Genomic DNA, 13774 nt, shown 5'->3' on the forward strand with positions numbered 1-13774 from the left:
TCTGTCCTTATATGTTTTCCTTATACTTATTTTAAATTCTCAGCCTGTTAGTTCTGACACCTAGGTTATCTCTGAATCTAGTTGTGTTGATTGCTTTGTCTATTGTTAATGGGTTTATTCCTTGCTCTTTTGTATGTTTCCAATTTTAAATTCAATGCTGCACATCATGTGTGAGAGACTACAAACTGAAGTAAATAGCATTTATGCCTGGAAATGGCCATGCCTTATCTTGTACAAGACTGATTGCACACATGAGCACACATGTGTGTTGGTGTGTCAGTCCGTGTGTGTGGTTGTGTATATTTGGGGAATTAAGTTTTTGTAGTCAGGAGATAAGCAGGACTTGGGTTGTGTTGTTGCTATGGTTATTTTAAGTGCATTGTTGTATTCAGATTCTGCTAATGTTACCTTGTGCTTGTGCTTACTCTGGTGTGCTTGTGTTTGAATGGGTTTTTTAGGGTGGGTTTTCTGAAGGGTTTTGTTAATGCTTTGTTCCACTACTTCGGTTTAGGCCTTCCCTGTGCACCTGCTGGTACTTGATAATTCTGGTGACAATTCTCTTGTCTTGGTCTAACCTCAATCTTAGGCAGGCCCTGTGATCCTCAGTTTTGAAGATAGGACTTTCTCGGTCTTCTTTCTCCTCCCCAGCAGTAAATACCAATGAACTGGACTCAGGATGGTTTGTTGTCCCTCGCCCAGGGGTTTTTCAATTTTTCCTTATCCTGGGCCTCAATAAGTCTTCAGTCGTGCCTTGAGGAAGACAACGGACAAGGTTTGCTGGCCTTTTTCCTTGGGGGATTATGGTCAGAGCAGGATTCAAGCCTGCACCCCTGGAGTCAGGCTTTCTCCTGTCTGCACAATACAATGTAAACTTTTGTAATTAAAAAAAATCAGAATTTAATTTGTGGGGCAGTTCGGACCGTTATTAGAATGTAACTTTATCTGTGCTAAAATGTTATCTGTGATGGAATAATAGTTTGTCTAGTTTATTCTCCTAGTTACTAGGGCAGTAATAATTAATATGTATCCAGTCCCATAGTTTGAGTTTTACTTTTTGATATATTGAAGTTGTCTTTCTCAGGAGCTCAGGTTTTTCTCAGGAGCACCTGCGAGAGGTCCATAGAGAAGAGTTTGTGTGGGTTTAAACTCTCAATTAGCTATATGGCTCCCAGGAATTTTATACTCTCATACTAGGCCACACTTGGCCTTTCGCACTTCATTATTCTTTTCAAAGACTCTACTGATTATAGTGACCTTGTCTTCAGCCTGTAGGTGGAAGGGAAGCCAGTGCTCACATCCCATATATCCTTGTCTTCCCTTAAATTCTAGGGCAATCATTTGCCTTGCAATTTCACCTCTTTTGTGCAGGAAAAGTAATGATTTTTAAAGTAATTCAGCTTCTTCCTGTTGTCAGGATAGGACTGACACTCTTTAGAACTTTCTACATCCCAGCAGAACCCAGAAATCATTCCTGAGATTCTAAAAGAGTTTTCGGATGACACTTCAGGGACTTATTCCAAGGTGGTCACTACCTGGACTTGAAGTGGTCCAGACCACAGAGCGGCTTCAGACCAGCTGTTGGAAGAGACAGCCTCATGGAAGGGCCTAGGACGCTACTGTGTATGTTGAGGAAGGTCCTGCACACCTATGGGAGGGTCAGTGAAGGCCACACAACACTGCCACAGGTCACCACGGCCCCTCTCCCTCTCCCGATCCAGGTTCGTGCTCAGCCTGTGCCACCTCCATCTCCACGGGTAACTCCAACTCGAGGGAGGACGGCTGCACTCTGGCCAGCCCCAGTCCGACCATTAGAAGCTGTCGGGGCTCAGAGACACGGGGCATGTGCAGGGTCCCCTCAGCACCTCCCAGGGCCCAGCCTGCTGGGTGCTGCTTGTCTAGAGGCCAAGCCGTCCCCAGCTGAGGCGCCTTCCTACTGCTGGTGCCTCCCGCTTCATTATTCTCTCTCTGATGAGAGTGCATTAATCACTAGCCTAAGACATAAACACTGATTTGGCCTCTAAAAGAAGATTTATTCCCACGATTGAGGTCACAAGTGCAAAAATTGTCCCTCCCTGCCCTGTGTCCTCTCCCAGCAGACAATTCTCCAGCCCCCACAACCTGATGCTCTCTCACTCACGATCACCTTCTATAGAATAGCCCAGTCTTGGCTCCTCCAGGCTCTGGAGGCTGGCGGGGCCTCCCGTTCACAGCTCAGTGTGTTCTGTCTGGGTTGCCTTCTCTGCTGCCTCCGTGCCCAGGAGCTTGGTCCAGAAGTCCACTTCCTTGTCCTTCAGCTTCTGGGCTGCCTGCGTGGGGACATCAATCTGCAGGTACCCTTCCTTCTGGTCATATGCTGGCCAATGGGGCAGTCCCTCCCCATTGGGGTTCCTGGGAACAGAATCATATAGAAACTCCTTAAAGTTGCCGTGTGGTCCCAGCAATCCTCTGAGATTTCCAGGGATCTCCTGGCTCATGTATGCTAGGAAACTCATACACCTCCAGACATAGGGAGCTCACCATGTCCTGGGGCAGCCTGTCCATTTTCAGAGAACTCTCATTTTCAGAGCACTGTGGTGTCAGGGTGGGGAGTTTAATCGCTCAAACTTTAGAAGCTGTCCCTCCTTCCCCATAGATCCACCTGCCCCCACCGACCCTGCCCCATCTTTGCCACCAGGCTCACCCATTCCGAGCAAAGTTGGCCCAGAATTTCATCACCATCTTGCTAAGTTTTAACTCTTCTTCTGAAGCACCACCTGTGGAAACAAAAAAACCTTTTCTATGCATAGTGTGGTTCATGGTTCAATAGAGTTAGCATCACTTGGGAGGTTGTTACTAACACAGAGTCTATGTCCTTGCTCCATAGACACTGGGTTGAAATCTGCATTTCAAGAAGACCCTGGTTAATTTGACTGCACTGTAATTTTGATGATGAATGATCTAGAACTCAGCAATGGGCGTGCAGACAATCCATGGATTGGCTGACTTTCTCTTTTGTGACCCCCACCTGCCTTCTCCCCACTCAGGGTCCCAATGCCACACCCAAGGTTTTCCTCTACAGGAACCCCAACTCCCAGAGTTGCGCTCCCTTGGAACCTTTCTCAATCTCCTACACACACCCACAGTTTCACATCTGTAAAATAACAGAGCTGCAAAGGTCCTAAGGGATCACCAGACTGAGAGACACCCAAAGGCACTGGTGTGTCATGAACAACCAGGACTTGGGTCACAGTCATCCATTACTGCTGAAAGTTAAGGTGTTGAAGGCACTTGTGGAGGGTTTTCTTTAAAATATTATGTTATTAAATATTTTGAAGTTAAAGATACATGATTTGATAAGTAGACAGACAGACAGACACACATTAGACCCAGTTCAAGGTTAACGGCAATTCTAACCTGAACTTCACTCACATTCTGATATGCTCTTGTGAGAGGGAAATGGAGTAGTGACATTCTGGCCCTAGAGCAGGGCCCTGCAGGTGACCCACCTCTGCCTTATCTATGGCACAGGCCAGGATTCTGAAAATGACCTTGGCTGAGGGCACATGAGTGCACATCCTCCTTCACGCGTGTCAGAGCAGGAGGAAGGGTGGGGGCTGCACAATGGCATTCGACCCTGTTACAGTGAATCAGGAAACTAAGACCAGGACAGAAGGACAAATCGCTCAAGGCCTCCAAACCAAGACTGGAACCCACATCTCCTAACTCCAGGCTCACAGCCACCAAGAGCCATTACCTTTTAAAAATGGGGCTCCCAAGACAGAGAAGATCTCATCCCCGTGGTCCCCTCTCACCGTCTTGGGTTTCATGTCTGATGAGAAGCTTGGGCGGTACCGAAACTCATACATGTAGGTGGGGGCTCCGGCATCTGAGAAGACACGATTCATGCACAGTTCCTGTTACCAGACACAGCCCTGGGGGGTGTCAAGGTCCCCGGCCCTGCGGGAAACCCCTGGTGATCAGCACAGTGAGAAACCCTTTCAGAAAAATTTAGTGACTTCCTGAGGGCTGCTTAGCTGGTTAAGGTAGAATGGGATTTGAGCAGAGCATTTGTTGAATGAGTGAACGAGTTAATGAATGAGTGAATACTAAATAAATGAATTTTAAAACCCTGGGTTGACCAATTTAGGATAACTATCATTACGGGGACACTGGATCCCTTTGCCGCATGATGCATTCACATACACGCAAATCTATATACATCCAGTTTACACTATTCTATTTCTTTTTTTTTTTTTTTTTTTTTTTTGAGACAGAGTCTCACTCTGTTGCCCAGGCTAGAGTGACTGCCGTGGCGTCAGCCTAGCTCACAGCAACCTCAAACTCCTAAGCTCAAGGGATCCTCCTGTCTCAGCCTCCCGAGTAGCTGGGACTACAGGCATGCACCACCATGCCCGGCTAATTTTTTCTATATATATTTTTTAGCTGTCCATATAATTTCTTTCTATTTTTAGTAGAGATGGGGTCTCGCTCTTGCTGAGGCTGGTCTCGAACTCCTGAGCTCAAACGATCCACCCACCTCGGCCTCCCAGAGTGCTAGGATTACAGGCGTGAGCCACCGCGCCCGGCCTACACTATTCTATTTCATTGATAAGACAGGGACTAGTGTTCATTCCCTTGGAGAATATATACACCCTGATAGGTGTCTTCTATTCAGCCTAGTTTTAATCATGTCCAGTGGTTTTTTTTTACCCATTTCTGAAAAGAGTGATGCAAATCCAAATTGCTTGCTTGAAAACAAGGATATTTAAATACAAACATAGGCAGAGAGAGAACAATGGGTCTCTTATTTCTCAGGAAACCACAAAACTCAGCACTTCATATTTCACGGTCTCCTGCTTGGCCCAGGGAGTGTTAAAGCTTTAAGGCTGATAATGTAGTAGTGGAGATGACAAGGGGCCGTGGAAGGGTGACCTTGCCTCTCTCCTGACCTCTCTCCTCCTCTCCTCTGCCTTCCTCTCTTAGCACTAAACCCACTTGTCCATACCCAGGGAGATGTCAATTTCCCTACTGACTGGCTCAGTGGAGCCACCAATCCCTGCTCCTCAGGGATAACTCATGGGCCATCCAGCCCTATAGCTCAGCACTTTGCATTGGACACAATGTCCACAAAGGAATGACCCTGACAGAGAAAGAGTTAGGCCCCAACTGGGTTGGTGGAGAAATTTTATAACTTTTCCCCCTATGGGTACAGTAAGAAATTTAGTTGGGCACGCTTGAAGTTCTGACTGGGGGGGGATGGGGTGGGGGGAGGGGATGGGTGCATATCTACATGATGAGTGCGATGTGCACTGTCTAGGGAATGGACACGCTTGAAGTTCTGACTGGGGGGAATGGGGGTGGGGGGAGGGGATGGGTGCATATCTACATGATGAGTGCGATGTGCACTGTCTAGGGAATGGACACGCTTGAAGCTCAGACTCGGGGGGATGGGGGGGCATGGGCAATATATATAACCTGAACTTTGTATCCCCATAATGAGCTGAAATTTAAAAAAAAAAAGAAAAATTAAAAGAAATATATATCTTAAAAAAAAAAAAGAAAATGCAGAAAAAAAAACTGAACAAAAAATTACTAATAATCCCACCACTCAGAGATAGGCCATTTTAGTACTATAGCCCTATCTCCCTTTTGTGTTTGTCAAATTGGAAAGATACTATATATGTTATTTTGTAACATACTATAATCATCTCTTAACATCATTAAATATTCATCCAGAAAAAAATTTACCAATATATGTCATCCCAACGTGAACGTGAAGAATAACTTATTTAATCATCACCCTCAGCCTCCACCACTGCACCCTTGGTTTATCAAGAATCGTTGTTTGGAACAGGTCATCCTTCTGAGGTCCCTAGCGCACTTGGTAAATAAAGGGCCGCTTCAAGGTCAAGCACAACATGCTGAAAGGAGAGTTTGACCTCGCCTCTGCCACTCAAATGTTTTACAAAGGAACTCAGAGCCCAACCACAGAGGAAAGAACTTTTGTGAAGGAGAGAATTTATTTTAGGCAGCATGCTTCCCAAAAGACATTTTTAAAAAAAAAACTTTTGCCTAAAACCACTGAGATTTATAAAATTCATACAATCACAACAGAAGTCTTCAAAAGAAAGTAAGGAACAGATTTGGGCAATAAGAAGTAGGAACACTAGTGAAGTATAGGCAGTGAGAGAGCTAGTAATCAAAGATATGCAAATTAAAACGTAGCCTTATGTCCCTTTTTTTGGTGGAAGAGGGCTTATGAAATTGGCAGCATTCTTTTAATTTCCAACCTTAGTATCCCAGGTGAGAAAGGGAGTGAAGAAATCCACACTCTTATATACTGGAGAGCAATTTTGCAAAATGCATCAAGAGCTTCAAAATGTTCCTATGGGCCAGCCTAGTAATTTTGTATGAAAAACCCTAGAAAATTATTAGACATATGGTTGAAAATTTATGCATATAAAGCTGAGAATAATAATGTTATTGGCAGCCCCAAATTATGAGCAGCCAATCTAAATATCCAACTGGATAGAAATATTAAATTAAATTTTCATATATCTATTTGATGGAAGAATGGATGTTTTTGACAGTTTTTTAAATCAATATTAAGGAAATCCTTACCTCATTTACAATTAGAGTAAAAAAGAAAATCATCACAACATGGCATTGCATGGATAGAACTATAACAGAAAATTAATTTTTATATAATATGAGATGAAAAAATTCTTAGAAGAAAATACCAAAAATATTACCATACATATCTGCAGGTAGAGGGATTAGGATAGTTATCTAATTTTTCCTTTATGTGCTTCCATATTTTCTAAACTTTCTACAATTGAAACATTAACTTGGCCGGGCGCGGTGGCTCACGCCTGTAATCCTAACACTCTGGGAGGCCGAGGCAGGTGGATCGCTTGAGGTCAGGAGTTCGAGATCAGCCTGAGCAAGAGCGAGACCCCCGTCTCTACTAAAATAGAAAGAAATTATCTGGCCAACTAAAATATATATATAGAAAAAAATTAGCCGGGCACAGTGGCGCATGCCTGTAGTCCCAGCTACTCGGGAGGCTGAGGCAGTAGGATCGCTTGAGCTCAGGAGTTTGAGGTTGCTGTGAGCTAGGCTGACGCCATGGCACTCACTCTAGCCCTGGCAACAGAGCGAGACTCTGTCTCAAAAAAAAAAAAAAAAAGAAACATTAACTTTATATTCAGAAGTTATTTTTCTCAAAAAGAGTGAGACAAATACAGAAAAATGAAAGTTGATAAAATCTGTGTAGTCCTGGGAAAAAGACCCAGCAACTCAAAGACATGAAATATCAGATAAAAAACACAAGTCTCGGGTAGCCAGGCCAGCAGAAGATGTAGAAGAGAACTCCACAGATCAGACACATGGCAACATGCAAAACTAAGTTCATAAAAGAACAGACTGAATCCCAGTCGGCCCCTCGGGACCCTCGGGAGGAGGAAGTGGAGACGAGCACCTGCACCTGCCTGTACGGGGCTGGGCCTGGGCACATACTGGGTAAGCTGTCGCCAGGTTTTAGCAAGCTTATAAAGTCCTGAATTTCAAAATGCTTCCAGCATGGTGAAAAGAGAGTGGTCTGGACCGCAGAACCCTTTGCGGGCTTGCAGACTAGGCAAAGGAGAGCTGGTAGGAAAAGGTGGGTCTGGGAGGATCCCCAAATGGCACCCGGAAGAGGACACCTCTCTAGGTGAGCCTGTGCATCCTTACCTCACACCACACCCACACAGCCTCCGTCAGTGTCAGAAGGTTTCAAGGTAGACCCCGCCCTGGCCCTCTGATTGTCCATTCCAGCACTCACCAAGATGGACAAAACCTGCAGCCACAGACACTGACTTCTCCAGACCACCCACACCTGCTACTCCTCCCTCCGTTTGGCCTTCTTGGTCCTGGACAACCATCTTGATCCGGTGCTTGTCTCCCACTGTGCCCCCAGCTGCACTAATTAAGAAACTAGTTTGCCGTCAGCTCTGACCTTGGAAACCTCCTGAGAGGCGTCTTCCAATATTTGTCCTCCAGCCCACATCCCACCATCACCCCAGGCAGGAAGCCCTTGTAGCAGATGCTGTTGCTGCCTCACCCACATCACCCACATGCCCTGTTTCTGGGTCTGCCAGCCTGACGCCCACCACCAGCATCCACCTCTTCGCCTGAGGCCTTTGTCAGCCCTTCAGGGACTAATGGACCCATGTGTGCCCTCGGTCAAGATACCAGGGAATTAACAACTCCTTGGAACAGCCTTCAACCAATAACAACTGAGAGCTGGTGGATAAAGACCCCAGCTCCCTCTGCTCAGAAGGGACAACCCCGAGCCATGTCCTCTGCTTGTGTCCCACAGCTCCCAGCTCCAGCTGTGCACAGTGGACACCTGCTTGGCAATGCATCACGGATGGTCTTCCACCTCTTTCCTCTGACACTTCCCCACCTCCCTGCTGCTGTTTCCTGGCATCACCTGACAAATAAACTACATGCATTTGGACCATTTTCTCAGAGTCTGCTGCAGACAGAACCCAAAATAGGACAGCGCCACACCCCATGTCATATGGAACCTGCCTGTGAGGCCTGACCCTCGGCAGTGTCCACATCTGTCTATGCTGGGAGGTTGGCAGGTCAAATACTGGAGCTGGTGTGGCCAATGTTCCTTTGCTGTCCAACCTCTGGGACTCACCTCTGTGGTGTCGGGCCACAATCACAGATGGGACACCAAATAGGACATCTCCAATCAAGTCCAGGAACAGGTCTTTCTTTTTGACAGGGTCGTCTGTTCCTCCTAAATACTCCTCAATGGCTACCGAAGTCAGCTCCTCAGGGATGCCCTGAAACAGATCAAGACAGTGACCACGTTCCCGGGTGAGCAGTGCAGCTTCTCTGGCCAGTCAGCAAGGCTTGCATCGATGGAGAAGCTCTCCAGCCCTGGGCAACTCCCCCCACCGCCCGGGTGGTGAAGTAGGGACGGTAGAAAAATGAGGGCCAGAACCCCCAAGCCCCAGTCTCCATTCTATAATTTAATTGATCTGTGATTCGGGACAAGTCCCTGCCCCTTTTTGGATCTCACCCAATTCCCACAATTCCTAGACTCTTACAGTAAGGGGGTAGGACTTCCACAAGAGTGACGTGGCCGTCTTCTGGTCCAGTTTGCCTTCAGAAAGTGGATAGCCCATCAACTATTAAAAAAAAATGGTTAAGCATTTGTAAATCCTCAGGAATGAACAACAGCCAACCTCACCAACCAACCACAACAACACAGGCTGTAGGTCCTCTAATTTTGTTGGGCCATAAAAACCATGGGTCTTTTATGAATTGGGAAAATCAATGAATCAAATGCACTTACACCTAGAAATTTAAGAATTGCAAAGAGGGTAAAAAAAAAAAATTTAACAGAAACTGGAAGACTGTGCAGCGTGAGTACGTGTGTGTGTGTGTGTGTGTGTGTGTGTGTGTTTGCTCATGAACCTACAGTGGCCCCAGCCCCCTGGCTGAGAAAGCTCCACCTGCCAGGGAACTTACTCTTTGCTGCAGCCAAAACCTGGTGACAGGCAGAGGCCCCTGGGCCCCTCCCAGAGCAGTGACTTTAGAAAGCTTCCAGTTATAAGGCCTTTCTCTGCCCTTCGGGATGCAAATCTACCACCCACACTGTTTCCTCAAGGACCTGAGGGGCCTGGCTATGAAGTGCAAACCTCCAGGGAGATACCCCTGGTCTCCCTCCCAGTCCTGTGCGAAGATTACAGCCTCACTTCAGGGAGGGCCTCGCTGCCATTCACACCCCTGCCTCCTGTTTCTCCTCCAGGGGAGGGTGGACCCACAGATCCAGGTGGTCTGGCCTCACGGACTAACCAACCCCAACTCCGCACCCCACCGTGCTTTCCCTCAGCACAGCCCAGGCTTCAGAACATCTCCAGCCTTTGTTTCAGGGATTTGGGGCCCGTCCACACCGGACAATTCCCTGTTGCAATGGTGTTTCTGGATAAAACCTGTCCTCCTGCTCTAACTAGGGTTGGCTTTGTTATCTTGGACAGGAAGGAAGGTCTTGCTGCGCATTTAGAGTCAATCTTAACTCAAGGAGAACCGACCTGCTCTGAATCTCTCCAGAGAGATGACTGAGAGCCTGTGTGGAGATTTATGGGGAAACTGCGCACCGGGCCCAAGGTGAGAAGCTGCCAGGCCCAGGCCTGACTCGCCTCAACGCCTGAGCTCCTTCCCCGTTCCAGGCTCCTCCGTTTCCCATCTGCACAACCGTTACCTCCTCAGGCCCTCCCGGCACGGACACCGCAGGATTCTCTCATTGGAAGACGATCAAAGAGTGTTGGGGAGAGGGGTTCCCGGGGCCATGCCACCCCCGTCACAGCTGGGCCATCCCAGAGGTTTCCATGGAAATGACAACTCATGAGGGAGGGGACAGCTGCCCTGGACTCAGATGGGGACTTGGAGAAGGAGGACGTCTGGGGCGGGAGCAGGGAGGGCTGACTGGGGAGAGCGCTGAGTCTGTCTGAGGCTGCACGTGCTCACCGTTGGAAGGAGCCAGCCACACTCTTGCTTGTTGATGCCGACAACATAGGGGACAGCGTTGAAATTCTTCTCGGCCAGAATCTCTTCAGGGCTTTTGGGCAGCAGCACTCCGTCCACCACCGTGGGCAGGAAGGGGTGACTCTGGGGAAGAGACAGGACAGCGTCTGAGCCTCCCCTCCCCAGACAGCACCCCTGTCCCCCATCTGCCTGCCTGAGGGCGAGGGGAGCACATGGGCCTGTGTGGCCCCAGGCAGTGGCCACAGAAGCTCAGGGTCCTGACCAAGGGGGCAAAGTCTGTGTGACCCCAGACGGTAGGACTTCAACCAGGGGCTGGCAGTGGTAAGGTGATGGGAGAGGGAACCGATCTTAACTCAGATCGAAATCCGTGTATTATGTATATACATTACATGTACTTCAATCTGCAATGTGTGTCTCCATCTGTAGAGACAGAGACTTGTTACTCCCAGCAGCGATGTTCTGTAACATTGCTCCGAACGCCGAGTTAGCGAATATTCAGTCATTAATTGCAGGGGAAGTTTAGGATTAGGTTCCTCAGAGCCTCTGGTCAACCCTATTTTATGTGTGGATTTCTATTTGAAGATATTTTACGTAATAGATATTTCTCACAAGGACTTAATTATACTTGGTATTTATTTATGCTAAAACACCAGCCGGGAAGGGCTTCGCTGTTGTCTGGCCCTGGGGAATGTGACTGCAAGTCTCTTTGGCTTTGAGCCTCACAGCGTGCTGTCCACTGTGCTTTCTAAAAACTCCTTTGTCATCTCACGAATGCATTAATTGAGCTGCTTTTCCATCCTTCCCACAGCTTCATCACACACTGCAGATGTTACTTTAGCACTTTCCAGAATGGCCTCATGTACGGATCAGAAAACTTCCTCTTCGTTTTTCTGGATGTGCTGTGTTGTCGCCCTGTCATCCCTGAACTCGCAGCACGGCACTGCCCCTCACCCCCCAGGCACAGCTCTTCCAGCACAGCTGTGCTCCCGCGAGGCACCGCACAGCCTCCTTGCGTTCGGGAGCAGAGACAGCACGGCAGCACCAACTGCCATCTGGGACAGGGACATCACTAACACGAAGCACAGAAACGCAAAAAATAAGGTGCTCAGTGAACCACGGAAAGGACCCTTGTTAGTTTGAGAGATGAGAAGAGCAGACAGAGAGCTGCCTCGTTTGATCTCGGACGGGAACGTGCACGTCATCCAAGCCAAACTTCTTGCCACTCTGCACGTGGCTGTGAACGACCACAAAAGTGCCGTGGGTATTGACTTTGGGGTTAACAATAAATCTTATCAAGTAGGTGAATTTACAAATACAGAATCCATGATTAATGAGGACCGACTATATCCACCTATCTATATTTAAATGCTTTGCTTTCAAGAGGTGTTGAGCTCTCACCACTCAGTGTGCCTAGACTGGGACTTGATTCTCTATGAGAGAGGAATACCGCCCGTAAAGGATCAGGGGCTGGGGGTGGGGGCTCACGCCTGTAACCCCAGCAGTTTGGGAGGCAGAGGCCAGAGGACTGCTTGAGACCAGCCTGGGCAACACAGTAGGGCCTTATCTCTACAAAGAATTAAAAAAAAAAAAAAAAAATTAGCTGGGCATGGTGGCACCCACCTGTAGTCCCAGCTACTCAGAAGGCTGAGGCAGGAAGTTCACTGGAGCCCAGGAGTTCGAGGCTGCAGTGAGCTGTGATGGTGCCACTGCACTGCAGCCTGGGAAACAGAGTGAGACTTTATCTCAAAGAAAAATAATAATAATAATCAGGGGCGGGCTCCCATTATATTGATGAATGTTTCAATTTTAGCTTTTACCTTTGATGAAAAATTTTATATGGCCACAGGTTAAGTAGAGCCTGACTTCTTTGCCACCATCTGGGGCGCGGCTTCTGCGCACAGTGATGTTTCACATACAGTCACCAGAGTGTAGCTGCTGAGAGCGTGCGCTGCGGAACCAGACTACTGCCTGGATTGGAAACCTGCCTCTTGTTACTTACTAGACGATCATTTGGGTACGCAGTTGTACCTGTTTGTGCCTCAGTTTTCTCGTCTATGAGATGGGTTACTGTGAGGTAAATGGCTGAGCACACACAAACTATTATACTCAGCACAGTACCTGGGACCAGGAAAGGGCTCAGTAAATCCTAGACGTTACTAGTTAGCACTGTTACTACAGATGCCCTCACAGACACCCGTCCTGTGCGCCGTGTTTCCAGCTCTGCCATCCGTGGGCCAGAGCTCCGTCCCTGGACATCACGCGGAACTGGGCAACTCCCAGGCTCTGAGACCCTGTAGCTCCCTGCTCTGCCAGGGCCAGCGAATGACAGGCCAGTTCCGGCTGCCCAAAGGAGAAGCTCTGTAAAGTGAACCAGACCCAGCAGCACGAGGCTCAAAACTCATCCCACACAGCTGACACCAGAGACCGGGGTCAGGGTGCAACTAGGGCTGCCGGGAGAGGCCACGCGGTTCAGAGAGGGCTGCTGTGGGCAGCTGGCAAGGGAGCAACGAGTCTGGAAGGAAGGAACAGGGCAGGCCACACGGAGGAGGTGCTCACCACCTGTGGGGGGCTCTGGGGAATGAATGGGATTGAGAGGGCATGACAGGGGTGAGAATTTCTAAACAGTGGGAACTCCATGAGCAAAGAGACAGAGGTGTCACTGTGCAGGGCTAATACCAGGAACTTCAGGGAGTCCTGGGCTTGCTGGGATGGCCGTGGGGCAGGGACCAGAGAGGGGGTCAGATGGCGGAGCACACAGCAGGCACTCAGCTCGGTCTGGAAGGACTAACTCCACGGGGGCAGGGGGGTGGCTCTGGTAAGGAAGGTCAGGCTTGTAAGAAGTAGGGAGACAGGCGCTACTGCGTGCTTAGGAGGGTAAGTCTGGCAGCACCGTGGGACTTGGTACTGGAAGGAAAGTGGGGGTAGAAGACAGCAAAAGTGCAGGAGAGAGAAAACAAAGGCCTGAGTGGGACGGCATCCACAGGGGGAAGACTGGCATCAGCAGCAGTGACAGTGACAGTAATTGCCACTGTCCACTCAGAGGACACGAGTATGACCTTGTTGGGGTAGGAAGCTCGGGCATCCTTCACTCCCGTCTTTCTCGCCCCTCACGCGCTGTCCGTCCGCACATCCCACCTTCAACATATCCAGACTCCAGCCACTCCCCACCCCACTGCTGTGGCCTCGTCTCAGCTGCCAGGACCCCTGGCCTGGATGATTCCAGCACAGCAGCCTCCCAGCTGGTCTCTCT

The 13774-nt window shown here is 48.6% G+C and overlaps 1 protein-coding gene across 3 annotated transcripts in view; it reads right to left on the reverse strand.

Moving 5' to 3' along the window:
• Window positions 1–1822: 1822 nt before the first annotated feature.
• The window catches only part of LOC138374003 (liver carboxylesterase 1-like), a 31885-nt gene continuing 19933 nt past the window's right edge, over window positions 1823–13774 (reverse strand). For 2 of the 3 annotated variants that reach the window (XM_069456739.1, XM_069456740.1), the window contains exons 9-15: window positions 10507–10647; window positions 10071–10073; window positions 9084–9164; window positions 8669–8816; window positions 3734–3865; window positions 2681–2753; window positions 1823–2388 (exon numbers count right to left, since the gene is read on the reverse strand). In XM_069456739.1, coding sequence (XP_069312840.1) covers window positions 2205–2388; window positions 2681–2753; window positions 3734–3865; window positions 8669–8816; window positions 9084–9164; window positions 10071–10073; window positions 10507–10647 — 762 coding nt within the window. In that variant the 3' untranslated portion in view covers window positions 1823–2204. The remainder of the gene's footprint in view (window positions 2389–2680; window positions 2754–3733; window positions 3866–8668; window positions 8817–9083; window positions 9165–10070; window positions 10074–10506; window positions 10648–13774) is intronic. The other variant, XM_069456738.1, reaches the window with a different exon arrangement.

The sequence above is a fragment of the Eulemur rufifrons genome, chromosome 23, assembly GCF_041146395.1.
Source record: "Eulemur rufifrons isolate Redbay chromosome 23, OSU_ERuf_1, whole genome shotgun sequence".
NCBI lineage: Eukaryota > Metazoa > Chordata > Mammalia > Primates > Lemuridae > Eulemur > Eulemur rufifrons.